The 24,767-nt window shown below is 44.4% G+C and overlaps 1 protein-coding gene across 16 annotated transcripts in view; it reads right to left on the bottom strand.

The window, feature by feature from the left end:
* The window catches only part of DGKD (diacylglycerol kinase delta), a 118,424-nt gene extending 94,097 nt beyond the window's left edge, over window positions 1-24,327 (bottom strand). For 2 of the 16 annotated variants that reach the window (XM_063790909.1, XM_054679572.2), the window contains exons 1-2: window positions 7,731-7,867; window positions 6,621-6,759 (exon numbers count right to left, since the gene is read on the bottom strand). Coding sequence is in view for 8 of the 16 variants with exons in the window: in XM_054679572.2 (XP_054535547.1) it covers window positions 6,621-6,638 (18 nt within the window). In the remaining 8 variants the exon portion in view is untranslated. Of the gene's footprint in view, window positions 1-6,620; window positions 6,760-7,730; window positions 7,868-15,527; window positions 15,725-20,578; window positions 20,675-21,483; window positions 21,975-23,151; window positions 23,398-24,137 lie in introns of those variants that run through there. The other 14 variants (XR_010149937.1, XM_054679570.2, XM_063790905.1 and 11 more) reach the window with 13 other exon arrangements.
* Between the last annotated feature and the right edge of the window lie 440 nt (window positions 24,328-24,767).

Genomic DNA, 24,767 nt, shown 5'->3' with positions numbered 1-24,767 from the left:
TAAGCCACTACACCTCGCCAGGAAGTTTTACAAAATACTACAAAGGGCTAATATCCCTAATCTTTAAAGAAATTATAAAAATTGAGAACAGACTAAAAATCTGGTAGAAAAAGGGGCAAAAAATATGAAAACATTTGACAGAAAAAAATGCAAAAGGCGCTTAAACAAAGGAAAAGATGCCCAACCTAGCTCAGAAGAGAAAAACAAAACTAAGTGAAAATACTATTTGCATCATCAGACTGACAAAAAACAAACAAGGCTGAGCACAGTGGATCACGCCTGTAATCCCAGAACTTCGGGAGGCTGAGGCGGGAGGATAGCTTGAGCCCAGGAGTTTGAGACCAGCCTAGGCAACACAGTGAGGCCCCATCTCTACAAATTTTTTTTTTTTTTTTGAGATGGAGTCTCACTCTATCGCCCAGGCTGGAGTGCAGTGGCACGATCTTGGCTCACTGCAACCTCTGCCTCCCCAGTTCAAGCAATTCTCCCGTCTCAGCCTCCCGAGTAGCTGGGACTACAGGCGCCTGCCACCACATCCAGCTAATTTTTGTATTTTAGTAAAGACGGGTTTCACCATGTTGCCCAGGCTAGTCTCGACCTCCTGAGCTCAGGCAATCCACCTGCCTTGGCCTCCCAAAGTGCTAGGATTACAGGCGTGAGCCACCAGACCCGGCCTCAAATTTAAAAAAAAAAAAAAATAGCTGGGCGTGGTGGTGCACACCTGTGGTCCAAGCTACTTGGGAGGCTGAGGTGAGAGGATCACTTGAGACCAGGAGTTCAAGGCCAGCCTGAGCAACATAGACCCTGTCTCTACAAAAAATAATAATAATTATTTAAAAATTAGTGCACCTATAGTTCCAGCTACTTGAGAGGCTGAGGTGGGAGGATCACCTGAGCCCAAGAGGTCAAGGCTGCTGCGGTGAGCTGTGATCGCACCACTGTACACCAACTTGGGTGACAGAGCAAGACTCTATCTCAAAACAAACAAACAAACAAACAAACCAAAGAGGCAACACATTCTGCTTCTATGGCAACGGGGAGACAGGCACTCAACATGACTGCAAAACGGGATGGCCCTGAAGACAAACATTTGGCAAAATCCAGAGCAGTTATTCATGCATTTACTCTTCTGATCTAGCAAGCCCACTCCTAGGAATCTATCCCAAAAGACACTTTGGCAAAATAGAAAAGAAAGTTTGTACAAGGCTATGTGCTACAAACTATTATAGCAGAACACTGAAAATAACCCAAATACCCACCAACAGGCTAGTGGTCGAATAAATTACGGTACATTCAAAATATGGAGTACCATATAACTATACAAGGATTGTGGAAGATATCTTTATACACTACGGAACCGTCTCCAAATCAGAGCAAGTAAAAAGATAACTGTGCAGAACATGCATAGAACATGCTATTAAGGGGCCAGGCGCAGTGGCTCACGCCTGTAATCCCAGCACTTTGGGAGGCTGAAGCGGGTGGATCACCTGAGGTGAGGAGTTCAAGACCAGCCTGGCCAACATGGTGAAACTCCGTCTCTACTAAAAATACAAAAAATTAGCTGGGCGTGGTGGCACACACCTGTAATCACAGCTACTCGGGAGTCTGAAGCAGGAGAATCGTTTGAACCCAGGAGGTGGAGATTGAAGTGAGCCGAGATCATGCCATTGCTCTCCTGCCTGGGTGACAAGAGTGAAACTCCATCTCCAAAAAAAAAAAAAAAAGGAACATGCTATGCTATTAATATCTTTTTGTAAAAAGGAGGACATTGCTTGTGTGTGAAGAAGATAAACTTAGTTTTTTTTTTCCAAAAAGAAACAATGGAAGGATTAACCAAAATAATAATAAAAATGGTTAAGTGGTTACCTCTAGGGAAAGGGAACAGGGTAGATGAGACAGGGAAGGCACACACATGATTTTAAAAGGACTCCCAGGACAGGGGCAGCACCCGCAGCAGCACCCAGGAGGCTGAGCTCTGACTTGCTCCAGGCTCAGGTGTAAGCACTTTCCAAAGATTACTCATTTAATCCATACAACGTTCCCCTTCCTGTGTCCAAGTGTTCTCATTGTTCAATTCCCACCTATGAGTGAGAACATGCGGTGTTTGGTTTTTCTGTCCTTGTGATAGTTTGCTGAGAATGATGGTTTCCAGCTTCATCCATGTCCCTACAAAGGACCCTAGAACTTAAAGTATAATAAAAAAAATATATATTTAAAAAAAATCCATACAATGACCTCCTAAGGGAGGCCCAGGAAACATTCCCATTTCACAGAACCATGGGCAAGGAGAAGAAATAATCAGTATTTATGGAGTGCCTACTATGTGCCAAGAGCTTATGTAGAATCTGTATTTAATCTGCCCCATACAATAGTTATAGCCCCATTTTACTAATGAAGAAATTGGGGTCCAGAGAGGACATAGACATCTACAGTGAAGTGACAGATGTGGACTTCAGACCCAGATCTGTCTGATTTCAACTCTCTCCATGCTTAGACAGCAAATGAAAAACATTTTTTATGTTTGGGGAAGATTTACTTTTCATTATTTTTGTCTGTACAAGTTCAGACTAAATTATAGCCATAACCAGTCACCCTACTTTTTCTGAAAGTGAATTTATGCACAAACCCATCTCCACTACACACCAAAGGCGAAACAAACCTTAACCCCCAGCAGCAGGTGCGACATCCCAAAATACACACATGCTCTCTGTGGTTCATTAAGGTAGGAAAGATTCAGCTTCTGAGAAACCTACAGAACAAAATCCATCTCCCTATTGAGCTGTGGAATGAAATCACTCTGTTTCAATAAATGTTTATTGAACACTTGAGTGCTGAGTGCGGCTTGCAATACTACAGTGAAAGGGACTCGACCCTTGACCTTTCAGGAAACTGCGCCATCAGAGGGATACTTGACAGTAGGAAGAAAAAGAAGTATTTGCTTTAAAATGCTCAGGAGAAAAGTAGGGGTGTGGGTAGGGGGTGGAGACAGATGAAACAAGAAAGACACAGGCTGATGTGATTAATTCAACGGTCTCTACTTCTGTGTCTGTTTGGAAATTTCCATAAATTGTTTTCAAGTGTCATAAGAGGGGTGCAGACAGGGCGCTTTGGAAACTTGGAAGTCAGTGAAACACACCAGAGGCCTGAAGCTGGTGCTGCCTGGACTAGAGGCAGCCTCCCCAGCTTCCTGACCTATGGATCCCACCTCAGAGGGCAAGGCACCAAACAGAAAAGCACCTGAGAACAATGCGGCAGTGCTGCCACTATCAGCATTCAACCTCCTCTCCCCTGGCATGTGCTCAACCAGCTGCTTCCTCACCTGTTTTCTGACATTTGGGGAATAAAGTCCTGTGTTAAATGGTCCAACTCATGGCAGACTTGTTTGCTGGAGGTTACTTTTTATTTACTTAAGACCACCAAGAGCCCAGCCACGCTAACACCTACTATTCACATTCCGAGATAACATCCTTCCCATCTGTTTTCTTTTTTTTTTTTTTTTTTTCCTTTTTTGAGACAGAGTCTCATTCTGTCGCCCAGGCTGGAGCGCAGTGGCACGATCTCGGCTCACTGCAACCTCCACCTCCCAGGTTCAAACGATTCTCCTGCCTCAGCCTCCCAAGTGGCTGGGACTACGGGCGTGTGCCATCACGCCCGGCTAATTTTTGTTATTTTTAGTAGAGACAGGATTTTACCATGTTGGCCAGGCTGGTCTCGAACTCCTGACATCGGGTGATCCACCGGACTTGGGCGCCCAAAGTGCTGGGATTACAGGCATGAGCCACCACGCCCGGCTCCATCTGTTTTCAAGTGTGTAAATAAAACAGAAAAGTGGGGCTGGGCATGGTATGTCACACCTGTAATCTCAGCACTTTGGGAGGATGAGGCAGGCAGATCACTTGAGCCCAGGAATTCAAGACCAGCCTGGGCAACACAGCATAGTAAAGTATCCCTCTGCTTTTATAGAGACTCTATCTCTATAAAAACTTTTAAAATTGGCTGGGTATGGTGGCATACGCCTGCAGTCCTAGCTACTAAGGAAACTGGGGCAGAAAAGTTGCTTGAACCCAGGAATTTAGGCTCCAGTGAACTATGACTGAACCACTGCACTGCAGCCTGTATGACAGAACAAGATCGTGCCTCCAAAAAGAAAAATGTAAAAATAAAATTGCCAGGTGCTATGGCTCACACCTGTAATCTCAGCACTTTGGGAGAAAGAGGTGGGCAAATCACTTGTGCCCAGGAGTTCAAGACCAGCCTGGGCAACACGGTGAGATGCCATCTCTACAAAAAATTTAAAAATTAGCTGGGCATGGTGGCACATACCTGTAGTCCTAGCCTCTGGGGAGGCCAAGACAGGAAAATCACCTGAGCCCAAGAGTCCAAGGCTGCAGTGAGTGATGATGGCACCACTGCACTCCAGCCTGGGTGACAGGGCGAGACCCCGTGTCAAGGCCGGGCGCAGTGGCTCACGCCTGTAATCCCAGCACTTTGGGAGGCTGAGGCAGAAGGCACACTTGAGGTCAGGAGTTCGTAATCAGCCTGGCCAACATGGTGAAACCCTGTCTCTGCTGAAAATACAAAAACCAGCCAGGCATCGTAGCAGGCACCTGTAATCCCAGCTACTCAGGAGGCTGAGGCAGGAGAATCACTTGAACCCGGGAGGCGGAGGTTGCAGTGAGCCGAGATCACACCACTGCACTCCAGCCTGGGTGAGAGCGAGACTTCATCTCAAAAAAAAAAAAAAACAAACAAACAACAACAAAAAAACCCCTGTGTAAAAAAAAAAAATTAAACTAAAAGACATAAAGGGGAGTTACATGATGTACAAATTATTCAATAACTTGCTCTTCCAAACAACAATATACTGCAACTAGATCTGCTTTTACTTTGTGTATTATTCTTCTATATGCTATTTCTTTTTCATTTACTCAAATGTTTAGGGATGCTAATGTCATTATGAACATATCTAAAGAACTGATAATGTTGCACGCATCAAACAGTTTACATCTCAAGCTAAAATACATCCTATTCATATCAAGACCTTGAGCTCGCTGCTTAGGTAAGTGTAGATTTAATTTCAACACAGGAGTTGAAAGTTTAAACAAGGGGGAACATAATTAAGTTGTTCCATATAATGTACCCATTTATTAGGATATTATGAAACTTAAATCCTGTATTTTCACAAGCATGCCCTTTTGTATATTTGACTCCTGAAATTCAATCTGTTTTGATCCAACAGTACCGTTTCAGCTGTTTTAGGACATTCCAGATAAGGCTGAGGGCAGCTGCTTCTCCAATCTGAATCATCGCCACGTCACAACACAGCCCCTCTTACCATTAGGAGTCTTCCATTGACGGGAAGCATGTTATGCCTTTTTGTTTCCTTTGGTATAAAATAATACATGCTCATTTTAGAAAATGCAGGCAAGCAGATGTAAACATAAAAATAATACAAATCTCACCACCTAACCCAACCCACAATATCATGAGAAACTTCCTCCATGTTATTTCCTATTCCGTCTTATTTCCAGTGTTTTACACACTGCTGAAACGCATTCTGTAAACACAGCTTTGCCTCTTTATTTCTCCAACATCACACAGTACCGTCCCTGTTGCTGCCCTCCTCAATTACCTGGCTGGCAGCTTCAGGCATTGAGAGCCGTGCACACTGCCACTTTCCGGCTTTGTGACCTGGTGCAGCCACCATGAAGTTGTGAAGGTGAAGTGGGACAGCACGCGCACAGAGCACAGCACGGGACCCGCCTGCAGTACCCATTTTATCAGCTATTATCATTAACTCACTGAGTCATTACACTGGAGTGTTCTGGTGGAGTTTGTCCCAAGCTGGACTTGGACACTGGGGTGGCTTGCAACTTTTTATATTTAATGGTACAATAAACATGTTGTTCATGAGCTTCATATTTAAGATTATTTTCTCAGGATAGAGTCCCAGTGTTAGAATTCCGGACCAAGAGTCTCTTGGAGTTATTCAGACACTCACTAAGTCACTTTCCCAAATGGTTATACCCATTTCTGCTGCCAAAGGACAAAGAAGCTGCAGTTAACTACCAAGGAGTTTCTACAAACAGCAAATAATACAAAACACTAGTTAGATATAAAAACACAGACAATTGTGACTAATGGACAATAAAAATACACATTGGCCAGATCTCCCTTAAATGTAAGAAAAAAAATAAAAATTAAAAAAAAAAGACTTATGTCTTAATCCTTGACAAACCTGGTTCTACTTGCCCTCTTGAAGCACACAAAAATGTTCAGCAACCACAGAGAGAAAGGAGATAGAGAACAACTTCTCAGACTTCCCTTCTGCCCAGCTTCTGAGTACTAGTCCATTTTTATCAGAGTTCAAATACTGAGAATGTCAAATGAGACTGGATTTAATGAGATGAGTGTTATTTCAAGTTTACCAAACTATAAAAAGAACTGAATCAAGTCCATATTCTCAAACATAAAATGTAGAAGAGGCTGGGCTCAGTAGCTCACGCCTGTAATCCTACCCACTGGGAGGCTGAGGCGGGCGGGTTGCTTGAGCCCAGGAATTCGAGGACAGCCTAGGCAACATAGCAAGAACCCGTCTCTACAAAAAATACAAAAATTACCCAGGTGTGGTGGTGCATGCTTGTGGTCCCAGCTACTCAGGAGGCTGATTGGGAGGATCACTTGAGCTCGGGAGGTAGAGGTTGCAGTGAACGGAGATCATACCACTGCACTCCAGCCTGGGTGACAGTGAGATCCTGTCTGAAAAAAATAAAATAAAACAAAATAAAATGTAGATGAGTTCCATGGCAGTAAAAATTCTGAAATGCAGATACTTCCTTTTAAACTCTTTAAATATGTAAATGTCTCATAACCATACATAAGAATGATTCTATTAAGAATCACTTTATGAACTCCATTGAGATTTCCAAGCACTCCTGAGGAGCTCTGTGGCTGTTTTTCAATACTGCAGGGCTGTCTGCACAGCTGGGGAGGCAGACTCCAACTGGAGAGCGCTCCTCTTCAACAGCTGGTGCTGGAGCAACTGCACATCCACACAGGAAGAATGAAGTTGGAACCTGACCTCACACCACATACAAAAAATAACTCAAAATGGATCAAAGACTAAATATATTAATAATAGCTGAAACTACAAAACTCGTGGAAGAACATAGGTATAAATCTTGTCTTTGGATTAGGCAATGGTTTCTTAAGCATAACACCAAAAGCACGAGCAACAAAAGAAAAAAATTGGACTTCATCAAAATTCAAAACTTTTGTGCCTCAAAGGACACTATCAAGAGAGTGAAAACACAACTCACAGAATGAGAGGAAATATTTGCAAATCATGTATCTGATAAAGGTCTAGTACCCAAAATATATAAAAAACTCTTACAATTCAACAACAAGAAGACAACCCGATTGGAAAATGGGCAATGGACCTGAATAGGTATTTCTTCAAAAAATATATACAAATGGTCAATAAACATATGAAACGATGCTCAACATTGTTAGTCATTGAGGAACTGAATAATATAATATTCTTAAATTATTAAATATTATAACATTTATATTATAATAAGTGGAAAGTAACAAGAGTTGGCAAGTGTGGAAACATCAGAACTCTCATGCACTGCTGGAGGGAACATACAATGGTGCAGCCTTTGTGGTTTAGCAGCTCCTCAATAAGATAAACACAGAATTATCCAGCAATTTAACTCACATGTACGTACCCAAAAGAAATGAAAACAGGTCAGCTGGGCGCAGTGGCTCACACCTGTAATCCCAGCACTCTGGGAGGCCAAGGCAAGAAGATCACTTCAGCCCGAGTGTTCGAGACCAACCTGGATAACACAGCAAGACCTCATCTCTACAAAAAATTAAAAAATTAGCCAGGCATGGTGGCACACATCTGTAGTCACAGCTACTTGGGAAGCTGAGGTGGGAGGACTGCTTGAGCCCAAGATGTGGAGGCTGCAGTGAGCCATGACTGCACCACTGCACTCCAGCCTGGGTGACAGAGACCCTGTCTCAAAAATTTTTAAAAAAATACAAAATAAATGAAAATAGGTATTTAAATAATAATTTGTACATGAATGTTCACAGCAGTTCTATTCACAATAGTCAAAAGGTAGAAGCAACCCAAATATCTGTCAACCGATGAATGAGCAAACAAAATGTGGTACATTGACAGAACAGAGTATTATTCACTCAAAAAAAAAAAGAAGTTCTGAAACGTACAACGTAAATAAGCCTTGAAAACACAGTGCTCAGTGGCCGGGTGCGGTGGCTCACGCATGTAATCCCAGGACTTTGGGAGGCCAGGGCGGTCAGATCACTTGAGGTCAGGAATTGGGAGACCAGCCTGGCCACAACATGGTGAAACCCCCTCTGTACTAAAAATACAAAAATTAGCCAGGCATGGTGGAGTGCACCTGTAATGCCAGCTACTGGGGGGGCTGAGGTGAGAGGATCGCTTGAACCTGGGAGGCAGAGATTGCAGTGAGCTGAGATTGAGCCACTGCACTCCACCCTGAGCGAAAGAGCAAGACTGTATCTGAAAAATAAATAAATAATAAATGAAATACCCAGAATAGGCAAATCCATAGAGATGGAAAGCAGATTAGTGGTTGTCAGCGGCTGGGAGGAGGGGGAAATGAGGAGTGACTCACGATGGGGAAGGGATTTCCATGTAGGGGATACAAAAGTTCCCAAACTAGATAGAGGTGATGGTTACACAATACCATTAATGTACTTAATGGCACTTAACTGTGCACTTTAAAATGGTTAAAATAGCAGGTTTAAAAGAAAAAGAGTGTCCCTCTTCCATCATTCTATAAGGACAAAGCACCATTCATCAGGGGATGAGAGTCCAGCCCTTCCTGCAGGGGAAAGGGAGGCAGACACCCTTTACCCTCAGACACAGAAGAGCAGAGCCAGCAGAGTGGGCAGCAGGTGATCAGCAAACACCCACTACTCAGGAACACACATGGACACGGAAAATGGGGCCATTGCACATGAATTCGAGGTGAGGGGAGAGCCCGCCCAGAGCAGCAGAGACACAGCCTGGGCCCATGGCCGATCACCCCACGGCCAGCCCCAGATTGTGCCCAGCCAAGTCCCCAGGAAACAGCAATTCAAACCCCCAGCCTGGCAAACGCCATTCAAGGAACATCAAATCAGAACAGAAAGGGGGAGGGGAGAGGCTGATGGAAAAACATGCCATAAAGTACATGCACAAACCTGAAATGAATGATTGCAGAAAATGGAAGACCATTTTAGAAAAGATGTGATTCTTGTCCTAAGATGCAGGAAGACATGGCCTTTATTTAAAAAGTTAAAATTAAAATGTTTTTAAAAGACAGGGAGCACCAAAATGAGAACAGGTTGAAATTAAAAGACAACAAGCTAAGATGCTGACCAAGATTAGAAAACAAAAACAATCACACTACGGAAAAATTAAAATCCAACTGGAAGGAGTCAAAGGGAAAAATGTACATTACAGAAAATGTCACTGGTGGCAAAAAGACAAAACTGAGGCCCCCAGAATGCTGATGGATATAGTGGACAGGGAAAAATACTGAGATGGACAGAGTGGTAAGGAGACAGATGGTCTAACCTACAGATGAGAACCTCCCCCCAAAAAATAAAATAAATGGAGATGCAATATGAGAGGCAGAGACAAAAGCCTTCCTCACAGAAAGCTACCCAACTCACTTTATGAGGCTGAGACAACCCTAAACCTAAGCCAATCCAAAAAAGGAAAACAAAGACCTGCCAGCCTGAAATCTTGAAACTCCTAGGCACTCTCGTCCCAGGACTGGCAGGAAATGGGCAGCAATGCACGCTGTGGGCTGGCAGCCTCGGCCACAGGACGCACACTGTCCCTTCTACCTGAAACTCCAGCTCCAGGACTCCATCCAGAAGATGAAAACAGATCGCAACATAGCAAGCAAGCCTTTAAAGACCAAAGAGCCAGATGAAGGTGTGTTTCCAGGAAAATCAGGATAATTTTAGCATCAAAAAGAATGACTGTAACTGATTGTAAAACACTGAATAAAAATTGCCATGAATCCATATAGTGATACTCAGGGTGGGTGTGGGGGTTTAGGGTTGGGGGGAGAGAAACATTTGCCTCTACTGGGGATGACTATTTACCAAATCCTTACCTCGAACATTGGTAATTAAACAAAGAATCCAGCAATTGACCTGCCTTTTTAGGAGGAACTGTGGTCCTTAACCCGGTTGAAGTGAGCAAATATCCTTTTATTTTCACTTTTTTGATGGAGTCTCGCTCTGTCGCCCAGCCTGGAGTGCCGTGGTGTGATCTCGGCTCACTGCAACCTCCTCCTCCTGGGTTCATGCGATTCTCCTGCCTCGGCCTCTGGAGTAGCTGGGATTACAGGTGTCCACCACAACGCCCAGCTAATTTTTTTGTATTTTTAGTAGAGATGGGGTTTTACCATATCGGCCAGGCTGGTCTCGAACTCCTGACCTCAAGTGATCGCCTGAGCCTTGGCCTCCCAAAGTGCTGAGATTACAGGCATGAGCCACCGCGCCTGGCCCCAAGAAAATATCTTTACAGAATAACACCAACAGATAAATGTGGAATAAATGACACAATGGGGGTGGCAGGAATCTCCATTTTTAAAACTCTTATAATAAAATTGCTTCAGGCAAGTCCTGTATTGTGTATGAATATGGAAACCATTTGGGGTAAAGGATATTTGCACAGTGCCCAGGAATCACCAATTACTTCCTAACTGTGAAGGGGAAATCACATCTCCAATGAAAAGATCTGGTCAGGCAAGGTGGCTCATGCCTGTAATCCCAGAACTTTGGGAGGCCAAGGCAGGAGGATCACTTTAGGTCAGGAGTTCAAGACCAGACTGGCTTAACGTAGGGAGATCCCACTTCTATTAAAAAAAAAGAAAAAAGAAAAAAAAAAGAGGAAGAAAAGACCTAGAAATCTGTAAACCAAGCGATGACAGCAGAGGGGGACAGCCTGACAGGACACGCCCGCCTCCAAATGGGATGCGGTAGAGCACAGAGCATTCCATATTTAGGGATATGCCCAAAATGTCAACCAAAATATAGAAGTGAGAGTCTTTGAAACTGCTTACTTCTACTTTATAGGAAATATAGGAGATAAAACAACGATGTAAAAGAATGATGGGAAAACAATCAGAAAAATCCAGAAAGATTATTAGGTTGGTGCAAAAGTAATGGAGGTTTTTGCCATTAAAAGTCATTAATACAGCTGGGTGCGGTGGCTCATGCCTGTCATCCCAACACTTTGGGAGGCCGAGGTGGGCGGATCACTTGAGGTCATGGGTTCGAGACCAGCCTGGCCAACATGGTGAAACCCCATCTCTACTAAAAATAAAAAAATCAGCCGGGCATGGTGGCGGGCGCCTGTAGTCCCAGCTGCTTGGGAAGCTGAGGCAGGAGAATCATTTGAACCTGGGAGGCGGAGGTTGCAGTGAGCCGAGATCGCACCACTGCACTCCAGTCTGGGCGACAGAGTGAGACTCTGTCTGAACAAAAAAAAAAAGTCATTAATACAAGACAACTGCCCTTGTCTCTTGAAAAAGTTGATGTTATAGGCAGGTAGGGAACGGGAAGAGAGAACAGTGGAAGCTGTTCTAATTTAACAAACTAAAGAGATAACAACAACCCAAGATGATGCGTAAAACTTGATGGGTACCTGGTTCCCAAAAGGAAGGTGATAAATGGCATTTCTGGTTCAACTGGGGAAATTTGAAAATGATCAGGATATTAAATGTTAAAAAGTTTTTTCAGGTATAATGGTATTGTTATATAAGAAAATATCCTCATTTTGTGGAGACATACACTGAGGTATTTAGAGGTAAACTGTGCTGGTTCTGGGGCTTCTCTGCAGCCCCCTTTCTTTCTCTTCCCCTGCCAGTCCTTCCTTCTTTCACTAGTCCTCCTCTTCCTCTTCTGCCCACCTCCTAAAAGCCAACGGCCCCAGCATCCAATCGGGCCCTGACCCCGTCACACTGTCCTCACTCTCGGGCTCAGATGAACCATCCTCACTGCTGCTGCATGACTGGGGGCTGGGGAGGAAGGGACAAAGGAGGCCCTATCTGGGTTCAGTGAGACCTACATGGCTTCATGGCACACTAGCAAGCCACCTAACTGCTGAATCTATGTCGCTCACTGGCAAAACTGGGGTAGTGGAGAATAAGAGGTTCCAGGATAGCATGCAGCAGAGCCAGGTAACAGCAAAATCCCCAAAACTGTCCTCAACCACAGCTCCTTATATCAGAGAAGAGTTCCATTATCCAGCTCATCACAGGAATCACAAACCTCCTCTCCCCCAACACCCACACCAAACCATCACTGAGTTCTCACAATGTCACCTCCTCAGCATCTCTCAAATCCAGCTACTTCCCCCATCGCCACAGCCACAGCACAGGCCCAGGCTGCCAGGATCTTTCACTGCATTGGGTCAGCCAGCATCCACTTAGGCAACCGCAGCACAGCTAGAGCCATCTTTTCAACCACGATCCGATTAGGTCATGGTCCTTCCTAAAATCTTAAAGCAATAGTATCCCACTAATCTGAGGGAAAACAGGCAGAGCTCCCTAACACAGCCTCCAACCCTCTCCAGTGTCAGATCCCAACCAAAGGCTCCCGATGCTTACCAGCCCTAACCACCACAGCCTTCTTTCAGCCCCAAGATTTCCCCAAGCTCCCCCTTGCCACAGGGCCTTTGCACACCTCTTTGATCAGCAACCTCCTCCTCCTCATTCTTCTATAAATCCTTTAAAAAAATACTCTATTTCCTTTGAGTTTAATGTGTTGCTATTCTTCTAACTACCTGATTTTCAGCATGTCTTCTTTTCTAATATATGTATTTTAAGCTATAAATTTCCCTCTAAACATGACTTCAGCTGTACCCCATTTTATATATACATATTTGCTACTGTTCAACTCAAAATATTTAAGCTTTCTGTGACTCATAAATTACTTAGAAATAGACATCTAAAATTTCCAAATACATTGAGATTTTCTTTTTATTGATCCTGGCTTAATTCTGTTGTTGTCAGAACATATTCTATAATTTCAACTCTTTTGAAAGCTGTTGAGACTTGCGTTATGGCCAGCATATAGTGAATTTCGACAAATGTGCCTGTGCATTGGAAAAAAACTTAGATTCTACAATTGTTAGGTACAGTGTTCTATACATTTCCATTAGGTCAAGTTTAGTACTTGTGGCAGGTGCAGTGGCTCACGCCTGTAATCCCAGCACTTCAGGAGGCCGAGGCAGGTGGATCACCTGAGGTCAGGAGTTCGAGACCAGCCTAACCAAGACGGTGAGACCCCCCCACCCCGGTCTCTATTAAAAATACAAAAATTAGCCAAGCATGGTGGCATGGTGATGGACACCTGTAGTCCCAGCTACTCTGGAGGCTGAGGCAGGAGAATCACTTGAACCTGGGAGGTGGAGGTTGCAGTGAGCAGAGATTGCACCATTACACTCCAGTCTGGGCAACAGAGCAAAACTCCGTCTCCCAAAAAAAAAAAAAGTTCAGTTCTTGTGTTGTTCAATTCTACACTTTTACAAATTTCTTTGTCTACTTGATGTATACAGCATGTAAGACAGGTGTGTTAAAACATCTCACTATGATTATGAATTTGTTTCCCTTACAATTGTGTTAATTTTTCTTCTATATATTTTGAAGTCATTACTTCCAAATTTTAAATTATTATATCCAAAATGAACTTTTTCTCATTTATCAGTATATCTTTATCTCTATTAATAATTTTGCCCTTAAAATCTACTTTGATACTAAAATAGCTACACCAAGTTTCTTTTGGTTAGTGTTTGCATAGTATCTTTTCCTATTCTTTTACTTTCAATCTTTTAATATCCTTATGTTTTAAATGTATCTCTTTCAAATAGCCTAGTCAGGATTTGCTTTTGTATCCCATCTCACAATCTCTGTATTTTAACTGGAGCATTTAAGTCCACTTAGATTTAATGTGATCACTGACATACTGGGATTTCAGTCTACTAACTTAGTGTTTGCTTTCTCTTTGTCCCAATTGTTCAGTGTTTTCTCTCCTTTCTTGCCTTCTTTCAGATTTAGAATCTCTGATTCTATTTTTCTTGTTTAGCTTAGCTATCACACACTATCACAATTTTGGTGGCCACCACACAGATTACATACAACATGCATCCCTGACTTGTCTAATATAATTGGATCTTTGTTCTTCTTCCTGGAAATGGAAAGACTTTAGAAAAGTTCTACTCTATTTGCCTCCTTTCTAACCTACAGGACATTGTTGTCATGTATTTTAATTCTATATAATTTAAACCCAAAGGCATAATTTTTATAGTTAATAATCATTTGGTCTTTCCCACGTAGAAACCCTTTTTAAGTCTCTATTCCTTCCTGTAACTCTAACGCTTAACTTGAGCATTTTCCTTTAGCCAAAACAAACAAAAAACACTTAATGTTTCCTTTAGTGTGGGTCTGCTGGCAAAAACATTGTTTTTGTTTATATGAAAGTATCTTTATTTCAACTGTATTTTCTGAAGGACATTTTTGCTGCATACAGAATTCTGGGTTCACAGTAACTTTCTTTGAGCACTTAAATTTCAATAGACTTTTGGTTTCCATTATTTCTGTTAAGAACACAGCTGTCATTCTTTTTTTGTTTGGTTTTTGTTTTTAGAAGCAAAGTCTCGCTCTGTTGCCCAGGCTGGAGTGCAGTGGTGTGATCTCGACTCACTGCAACCTCCGCCTTTCTCTCTTTCTCTTCATCTATGGTTTTCAACGGTGCTACAGTTATCAGTTGCTTAACAATGAGCATATATTCTGAGAAATGTGTTATGAGGTGATATCATCCTATGTGAACATCACAGAGTGTACTTTCACAAATCCAGATGGCACACACCTCATCTGTATGGCATGACCTATTGCTCCTGGACTACAAACCCGTAGAGCACATCACTGTGCTGACACTGTAGGCAACTATAACTCAACGGCAAGTATTTGCGTATCTAAATATAACTAAACATAGAAACAGTACAGTAAAAATATGTCATAAAAGATTTTTAAAATGGTACACCTGTATAGGGTACTTACCGTAACTGGAGCTTGCAGGGCTGGAAGTTGCTCTGGATGAGTGAGTGAATGACTGGTGAGTGAATGTGATGGCCTAGGACACTACTGACCAGTACTCTATGCTTTGTAAACACTGTACACTTACGCTATACTACATTTATTTTTTGAAAGACTTTCTTTCTTCAATAACAAATTAACCTTAGCTTACTGTAATATTTTTACTTTACAAACTTTTAATTTAATTTTTTACTCTTTTGTAGTAACATTTAGCTTGAAACACACACACACACTGTACACTTGTACAAAAGTATTTTCTTTATATCCTTATTCTATAACCTTTTTTCTATTTTTAATTTTTTGAATTATTTTACTTCTTAAATATTTTTGTTAAAAACTAAGAAACAAACACACACATTAGCCTAGACCTACACAGAGTCAGGATCATCAGTATCATTATCTTCCACCTCCACATCCTATCCCACTGGAAGGTCTTCAGGGACAATGACGCGCATGGAGCTGTCACCTCCTATGATAACAATGCCTTCTTCTGGATACCTCCTGAAGGACCTGCTTGAGGCTGTTTTACGATTTGTTTTTCTTTTTTCTATAAGTAGGAAGAATATACTCTAAAATAATAAAAATTATAGATAGTAAATACATAAACCAGTAACATAGTTGTTTATTATCATTATCAACTATTATGTACTGTATATACTTGTATGTGCTATACTTTTCTACCACTTGCAGTGCAGTAGGTCTGTTTACACCAGCATCACCACAAACACATAGGTAATTCATTGCCCTACAACATCATAACAGCTACCACGTCACTAGACAATTGGAATTTTTCAGCTTCATTATAATCTTATGGGACCACCTTTGCCCATGTGGATCATCATCCGGAAACATCATTATGCAGAGCACAACGGTGTACCAGGAATTGATTAGATATGGTTCTTTCAGTTCATACGGCTATCGAATCTGTTCATGGTACCTGTTATTTGTTGTAGAAAATTCTCAGGTATTACTTTTCTTTCTTTTTTTTTTCTATTTAATACAGAGTTTCGCTCTTGTCGCCCAGGCTGTAGTGTAATGGTGTGGTCTCAGCTCACTGCAACTTCCACTTCCCAGGTTCAAGCGATGCTCCCGCCTCAGCCTCCCGAGTAGCTGGGATTACAGGCATCTGCCACCACGCCCAGCTAATTTTTGTACTTTTAGTAGACACAGGGTTTCACCATGTTGGCCAAGCTGCTCTTGAACTCCTAATCTCAGGTGATCCGCCCACCTCAGCATCCAAAACTGCTGGGATTACAGTCGTGAGTCACTGCACCTGGCCACATTATCTTTTCAAATATTGTGTCTCCTCAATTTTCTCTCACTTCTCCTCTCTTGTGACAATTAAACACAAGTAAGACCTTCTTACTATATCTGTCTCCCACCCTCTCCAAATTTTTCCATTTTTTATGTCTCCAGGCTTCCTTGTGGGTATTTTCTTCTGAGCTATCTTCTGGGTCACACAATTTTTTCAGCCTGGGTCTAATCTGCTCTTTTTTTGGTTAGTTAATTTTGATCACTATGCTTTTTCAATTTTATAATTTTCTTTTATTGGCTGGGTGAGGTGGCTCACGCATGTAATCCCAGCACTTTGGGAGGCCGAGGCGGGCAGATCACCTGAGATTGGGAGTTCGAGACCAGCTTAGCTAACATGGTAAGACTCTGTCTCTATTAAAAATACCAAAAAATTAGCTGGGCGTGGTGATGGGCACCTGTAATCCTAGCTACTCGGGGGGCTGAGGCAGGAGAATTGCTTGAACCCAGGAGGCAAAGGTTGCAGTGAGCCGAGATCATGCCACTGCACTACAGCCTGGGTGACAAGAGTGAGACTCCGTCTTAAAAAAAAAAAAAAAATGTCTAGTATCTTTAGTAGAGGCGGGATCTTGCCATGTTGGCCAGGCTGGTCTCAAACTCGTGACCTCCAATGATCCACCTGCCTCAGTCCAAAAGTGCTGAGATTATAGGCGTGAGCCATCGCGCCAGTGTGGACTAGAATTTTCATTTGGTTCTTTTCTATAGTTTCTAGTTCTCTGCCAAAACTCTCCATCTGATCTCGTATCTCCTCAAACATAATAAGCACAGTTGTTATAAAGTCTGGGTCTGGTGTCTGGAAGCCCTGTGGATCTGTCTACAGTCTGTAGTTTCTATTGGTTTTAGCTCAAGTGCCTTGCCTCCCTTGATGTCTATTTTTTTTACTGTATGCACAATAATGAATGTACAAACAGACTTGTGAAAGTCATTAGAGACCTCCATTGATAACTGGGAGGATTAGAGGGAGATATCTCCCTCTAGAGAGGATTAAAGTTTGTTTCTGTTGGGAATCTAGAGACACTAGTACACTGGGATTACTTTAATTTCAGAGGACTGAGGTGACTTGAAGCAGGGCTGCAGTCCTTCCAATACTTCTGGCTCCTGCGCATTCCTTGGAAGTGGCTTCTTTGGATCCCAATCCAAATTGTGAGGGGAGGGTGTCACCCAGGACTGTTGCCCTTTGGCAGAACCTGGCACCTCAGCCCTGCTAAGGCACTCGGACAGTCTCACAGGGCTCAGCCTCTTGGCTCCCATGTTTTGTTCAGGGCCCAGTGTTCGTTCCCCAGGGCTGCCCTAGGGCTGCCATAAAACTTCAAGGCTTAAAACAAAACTTGAAAAAAAAAAAAAACTTGACTGTCTCACTGCTCTGGGGGCTGGAAGTCGGAGATCAAGGGATCAGAAGGCCGCACTCCCTCTGAAGGCTCTAGGGGAGATTCCATCTGTTATCTCTTCCAGCTTCTGGTGGCCCCAGGCATTCCTTGGTTTGCATCAACGAACTCTAATCTCCGGCTCTATTTTCCCATAACCTTTTTCCCTACATGTCTTTCTGTCCAAATCTCCCTCCCCTTCCTCTTATAAAGAAACCAACACTGGATTTAGAGTTTCTCCTAAGTTCACGATGATTTACTCTCAAAATCTTTAATTAGCCAGGCACAGTGGCTTGAGCCTACGCTCCCAGCTACTCAGAAGCCTGAAGCAGGAGGATCACTTGAGCCCAGGAGTTTGAGACCAGCCTGGGGAATATAGCAAGACCCTATCTCAAAATAAAAAATTTTGGCCAGGCACAGTAGCTCATGTCTGTAATTCTAGCACTTTGGGAAGCCAAAGGGGGAGGATCGCTTGAGCCCAGGAGTTTGAGACCCCAAGCATGGGCAACATACTCCATAAAAATGTGTTTTTAAATTAGCCAGGCGTCATGGAACGCATCTGGAGTCCCAGCTACTCAGGTGGCTGAGGCAGGAGGATTGCCTGAGCCCAGCCAGAGACTGCAGTATGCCACTGCACTCCAGCCTGGACGACCGAGCAAGACCCTGTCTCGAAAAGAAAAGAAAAAAAAAATTTTAAAGATATTTAACTAATATCTAATTATGTCGGCATCCTGAAGTTCTAGGTGGACCAAATTTGGTAGAGATGCCAAATCCACTACAGACGCCACTACAGATTCCAAGGTCAAAAGCAGCCCCCAATACCACACTCACTTCCACAGATCTTCAGCCACCCCAGATCCTAGTCCAGAAATTCAGCATCATCTCATTAGCAAACTGTGCTTGGAAGAGTGGCACCGCAGTCACTCAGCTCACCACTGCCAGAAGCAGAAGGCACTGCTCCCTACTCAGCTTCCAGACCCAGCCAGTCACTGCCTCAAGAAGCCCTCCTAGACCTCCCTGATATCAGGTCAAATTCACCTATGATGTCCTCTCAAAGTATTCTGGCCCTCTCCTCATCAGCACCCGTCCCCATCACAACTTCATATTAACTGTGTGATTGTTTTATTAATGTCTTCTAGACTATCATCTCTAAAAATTTTTGTTGTTACTCAATAAGATACCCCTGGTGCCTGGCACAACAGTTAACAATGTTAAGATCTCAAATATTTGCTGTTAAACTGAACCAGTGAAATACAAAATGTAATACCTAGCCCATGGTATTCCCACTAGTACTCAATAAATTAACGATTTCTTTTAAAAATGGTCTTTGTTAATTTTCAGCCAGATTTGTTTGTATTTGCTCTTCTGGAGCCGAGAGATGGAGACTCAGACCAGCTTGAGCTGGAGAAAAATGGAGTCAGGGAAATGATTCCTATCTGGGATAAAAAAAAAAAAAATCAGAAAGACAAAAAATAACCAAAAGCAACCATTTAGTGATCATTTACTACACATCAGCCACTATGTTAGGTGTTCTACACAAATTATCCCATTTAATTCTATGAGTTAACATCCCCATTCCTATTTTATGGATATAACAACTGTTATTTCTATTTTACAGACATGGAAACTGAGACTCAGGAACACAGAGTTAACATTTACTGTCACTACAACCAACCCAAGAACTAATATTTTCCATGTTTACGGATGAGGAAACCACGTCTTAAGGGAGGTTTAGACACCCTGTCCACAACCGCATGCTTCATAACTAGAAGCGCAGGGTCTGAAGTGACTTCATCTGACACCAAAGTTTAGACTTTGAAATCCGACAATAAAATGGCATTAAAAATCTTTTACATTACTTCATCCCTACTAGGATGGCTAGTATCAAAAGAGAGATAATAACAGGTACTGACAAGGATGTGGAAAAATTGGAACCCTCCTCATACACAGCTGGTGGGAATGTAAAATGTTACGGCAGCTTTTTAGCTGGAAAATAGTCCGGTAGTATTACCATATGGCCCAGCACTTCCACTCCTAGGTGTATAGCCAAGATAAATGAAAACCTATGTCCACACAAAAACATGTACATGAATGTTCACAGCAGCATTATCCAGAATAGCCAAAAAGTAGAAATAACCCAAATGTCCATCAACTGATAAATGGATAAATAAAATACAGTGTGCCTGTAGAATGGAATATTACCCAGCAACAGAAAGAAATGAAGTACCAATACATGCTATGACATGGATGAACCTTGAAAATATTATGCTAAGTTAAAGAAGCCAGACCACATATTGTATGATTCCATTTATGTAAAATGACCAGAATCAGCAAACACAGAGACAGAAAGTAGATTCTTGTTGCCTATGGTTGAGGGAGTTGAGAGGAAACGGGGTGATGAAAATGTTCTAAAATTGACTGTGGTGATGGTTGCAAAACAGCGAATATACTAACAACCACTGAACTGTATGCTTTAAATGAGTGAACTGTATCCCATGTGAATTATATCTCATAAAACTGCGGTGCATTTTTTTAAGTTTTTTACAACTTAAACCCTTTACCTAATTTTTACTAGTCTTCATTTCACAATGGAAAAAATGCTTTGTTTAAATTTAAAATCAGGAATCCAAGCACTTTCATGCTCATATCCAAAAAACGTTAACTTTTTAGAAACTTTTAAATAAATTAAACTCTTTTAACTGATAGCTTTGCAGAATTACACGGTTCTTCACTGAAATTTCAAAATACCTTATAATGTGCTGGTGAATGTGCTGGTCGGAGTGTTAGCTCCATTTTCTTTCTTTCCATTCTAGCTATGCAGTTCTACAGAGTCATCACTGTGTACTGTAGTCAGGAAATACAAATGAAGTAATGTCTTTGCTGCGGACAGCTTCAACTCTAAGGAGCTCGAACATATTAAAAAATCAGACATGAATGAAATGCTAAACTGATAAATGGCCATCACAAATCTGCACACATCAAATTTTCAATATGCTAAAGATCTATAACCTGAAGAATTATTTGAAGTTTGGAGAGGCTTCTCTTTACATGTGTGCCATAAGGTCTTGTTTTTCAAAGTCTGGTCCATGGACCAGCAGCATCAGCATCTTCTGGGAGCTTGTTAGAAATGCATATTCTGCCAGGTGCAATGGCTCAAGCTTATAATCCTAGCACTTTGGGAGGCTGAGGTGGGTGTATTACTTGAGCTCAGGAGTTTGAGACCAGCCTGGGGAACATGGGGAAACTCCATCTCTACAACAAAATACAAAAATTAGCCAGCATGGTGGCATTTGCCTGTAGTCCCAGCTACTTGGGAGGCTGAGGCAGGAAAATCACTTAAGCCCAGGAGGCAAAGGTTGCCATAGCTGAGATCGCACCACTGCGCTCCAGCCTGGGTGACAAAGTGAGACCTTGTCTCAAAAAAAAAAAAAAAAAAAGAAAGAAAGAAAGAAAAAGAAAAAGAAATGCACATTCTAAGGCCCCACCCACCCTAGACCTACTCAACCATAATCATCATTTTAACAGGATCCCTAGGAGATGTGTCTGCACATTAGAATTTGAGGAGCACTGCCCTAAGACATTCTCTTTTGTTTTTCTCTTCATTAAGACAGCTCTGACTTGCACTAGACTAATATTTTAAAAGCCTGACATACATACAGTTCTGGTCCTGGGCCAGCTTGTCCTCAGATCCATTCTTTGTCCTTCTGCTCCAGTCCAAGTTGTGGAGGAGGTGACCCCAGCAAGGCCAGGGTTCCCAGGCAGGAGGGGAACAGTACATCCGCAGCAGCAGCTGTGCCCTTGCAAGGCTCCAGCCACTGCCAGATGGACCCCTTGTGACCCCAGTTTTTGGTGGGTGACAGCTGTCCCTGGAGTCTGAAATGCCATCTCCTTCCTTCACCCTCCAACTTAGGGGTGGCAGCAGTTTCCTGCTTGTTGCCTCATCTCCGGCTTGCCTCATTGCAGCCTGCATTCTCAGTTCTCCCATCACCTGTGTGACCACTCCCCTAGATTACATTCCTTCTGTTCTAAATACTTAAGGTGAGTTCTGTTTTTCTTTTTAGACTCAGACTGCTACCCCATACCATTTTTGATGTTTCTATTATGTACCATAGATACCAGAGGAATTTTGTGAATGGCTTATCTGCTGGAAAAAAAAAAAATGGAGCTATTACATACAGTCAACCTCGCATTCCCACATTCTGACAATCTCTTAACAACTCAGAAGAAAAATCAGCCTTAAGCTATCTGTACAGCAGATGTGACTGTATTCAGAAACTCTAAGTCCTCGGGGTGTATTTTTAACAGTCTACCCATCACTCCTCCTCAACCAGAACAGCTGGTATAGCAGCTATTGTTTTAGGAGAAAAAAGGAGGAAAGCAAAAACACCTCCTAACCAACAAAATTCTAAACACTGGAATCTCCCAGGAATCAAATCTCTCTCAACACAATCTTGATCTTAATCAACCTTGTAAATCATATGATCTACCCCACACTGGTCAGTACCTTGCCTGGGCAACAGGAGAAAGCAATTCCTATCAGTACCATTTAGGGCTATGGGGAGATCTTCCCAAAAGCACATCTGATCCATCACCCCCATACTTTGAACAATCCTCTGTGGCCACCTCTTGCCCAAGGCCAAAAAGCAAACCCCTCAAAGGACCACCCCTTCGAAATTCAGCCCTAACCAACCCTTCCAACTAATAAGTCTAATCAACGTGATCCACCTCTGGCCCAACTTCTGATCATTTCGCAGTTGTGCCTAAAGCTCTAGACGCAACGTTCAACTATGTAGAAGGCCATTTCTTACCCACTTAGCCTGGCGAATTCTTTATCCCTCAAGATCTCACCTTAAAGGAAACCACTCCTGCCTCCCCAGGGCAGGTCTCTGCCCCGAGTTTCCACGGCACTTACAATGTTGTCACATCAGGTGCACAGGTGTCCATATCCCAACTAGACTGAGAATCCCTAGGTGTAGAAACTGCCTTCCATCTTACGGTCCTGACCATGGTTCCAACACACATCCACATTTACGACCTGTGACACCCTGGGCAAGTCATTTAACCTTGATTCTATTTCTATTCCAATTCCAAAAGACGGAGATGATAGCATCCAACTTATTGGGTTCTCACCAGTACTAATAAACTAACCACGTCAAGTGCTGTAAAGCTAACCCAAGAAAGTGCCTGGCACATAGAAGGCTTATTAAAGAATTGTTATTTGCTATTGCTATCATTATCATCACTACTGCTACTGTTATACCCGGAACAAAGCAGGTGTTCGGTACCTATTTGCTGAATAACTGGAGCACTTCACAACAAACCTGTTTGTAACACGTTAGGACCTCAGGTTCCCCCATCGCAGGTATCAAAGGCTGACAGAAGAGAAGGCTCCCACGGTGAAGGGAACGGCTGAACCTAATCCGCCCCGGAGGAAAAGCGCACTGCAGCAGGAGGAGAAAGTCCGTGCCAACCGGATCTGCCAGCGCTGCCCCAGGGACCCAGACTGCTCGCAGCCACCTGTCCAGCCACCTGCCTGAGGAAGCAGTGTTCTAACCGGGCGGGCTCACCTGGAGCAAAAACCGTAAGCTGTTTTCAATAGGAAGCACAATGGGAAAACAAACGGTGCAACTTTCCTCCTGCAAAAAGGACGTGCGTCTTTATCTAACATTTAGCGTCAGGAGTTCTCCGTGGAGAGTTGGGTGCCAAGCGGGTGCGCGGTCCCGGCTTTGCTGAGAGAGACGGTCACTGAACGCGCATCCCTTCCTTCCCTTTTGGGATGAAGGGGTGAAGGGGTGATCCCTCGCACCCGGGTCCGAGCGGACTTCTGAGGGCACCACAGGGAAGTCTGCAGGGCACTCGCGGGACACCACCCGACCGCTCCTGAGAAACGTGCAGAACCGGGGTTTGGGGACCGCGCACGCCCGCGGGGCGCAGCCGGGAGCCCCCGCGTGGGACCCGCTCGGTGGCACGAGCGCAGTCCCCTGCATCTAGGCCTCAGTTTCCTCCGGGTCCTCGCGGCCCAACTCGGCGCGCGCCCCCCGCCCAGCGCGCGGCCCCCGGGGGCGCCCACCTGCGCGCCCCCCGCTCGGCCCCACAGCCCCCCGCCGTCCGTCGGGGGCCGCGCGCTCCGCCCGGGGCGCCGGCCCGTTACAGCGGCGGGGCACGCTTGACAGGGGCGGTGACGCCCGCGGGACCCCGGGCCGGGCCGAGCCGGGCCTGGGCGGCCGCTCGGGCAGGGCCACGGGCCTCGGCCGGGGCTGCCGCGGCGTGAGGGGCGCGCGCCCGGGCCGCCGCGCCGCGGGCTCACCTTCTGTCGGATCTGACCCGACGTGGACACCTTGCGGATGAGCTTCTGTGGGGAGCCGGGCTCCGCCTCGGGCTCGCTGTCGGACGACTCCTCGGGCGGCGGCGGCGGAGGCGGTTGCGGGGGACCCGGCGGAGGGGCGCCCGCCGCCGCCGCCATGCTGCCGGGCCAGCGCGCGCACCGCGGGCGGGGGCGGGGCGGGGCCGGCGGGAGGGGCGGGGCCGAGGGCGGGCCGGGCCGGGGGCGGTGGGGGCGGCCTCCCGCCTCTCCCCGCCGCGCCCCCTGCCGGCCATGCGCGCAGCTGCGGACGGCGCCGCGCGGCCCCTCCCCGCCCCCACCTGAAGCGTCCCGGGTCCCCCGCCCACCTCTCCGGGCCGTGGCTTCTGTGTGTTATTTCTGGAACGCCGTTTGTGTTCTTGTTTCTATATTCACTTCTTAAAACATCTCTACTCTTCCGCATCAGAATGTAGGTAACCTCAGGCAGGCTGGGGCTGTGTCTGTCCTGCCCAGCCTTGTGTGGCCGAGTTTGGGGCGAGCTCGAATGCGCGCGCGCGTGCTGGAAAGAGACCCCGGTACTGGGACGGGCCTCGGGACGCCAGAGCTGGGATGCACCGCTCCATCTGGGAAGGCTTC

Source organism: Pan troglodytes, chromosome 13, assembly GCF_028858775.2.
Source record: "Pan troglodytes isolate AG18354 chromosome 13, NHGRI_mPanTro3-v2.0_pri, whole genome shotgun sequence".
In the NCBI taxonomy this organism is placed as follows: domain Eukaryota; kingdom Metazoa; phylum Chordata; class Mammalia; order Primates; family Hominidae; genus Pan; species Pan troglodytes.
This window is presented reverse-complemented; position numbering and strand designations above follow the sequence as displayed.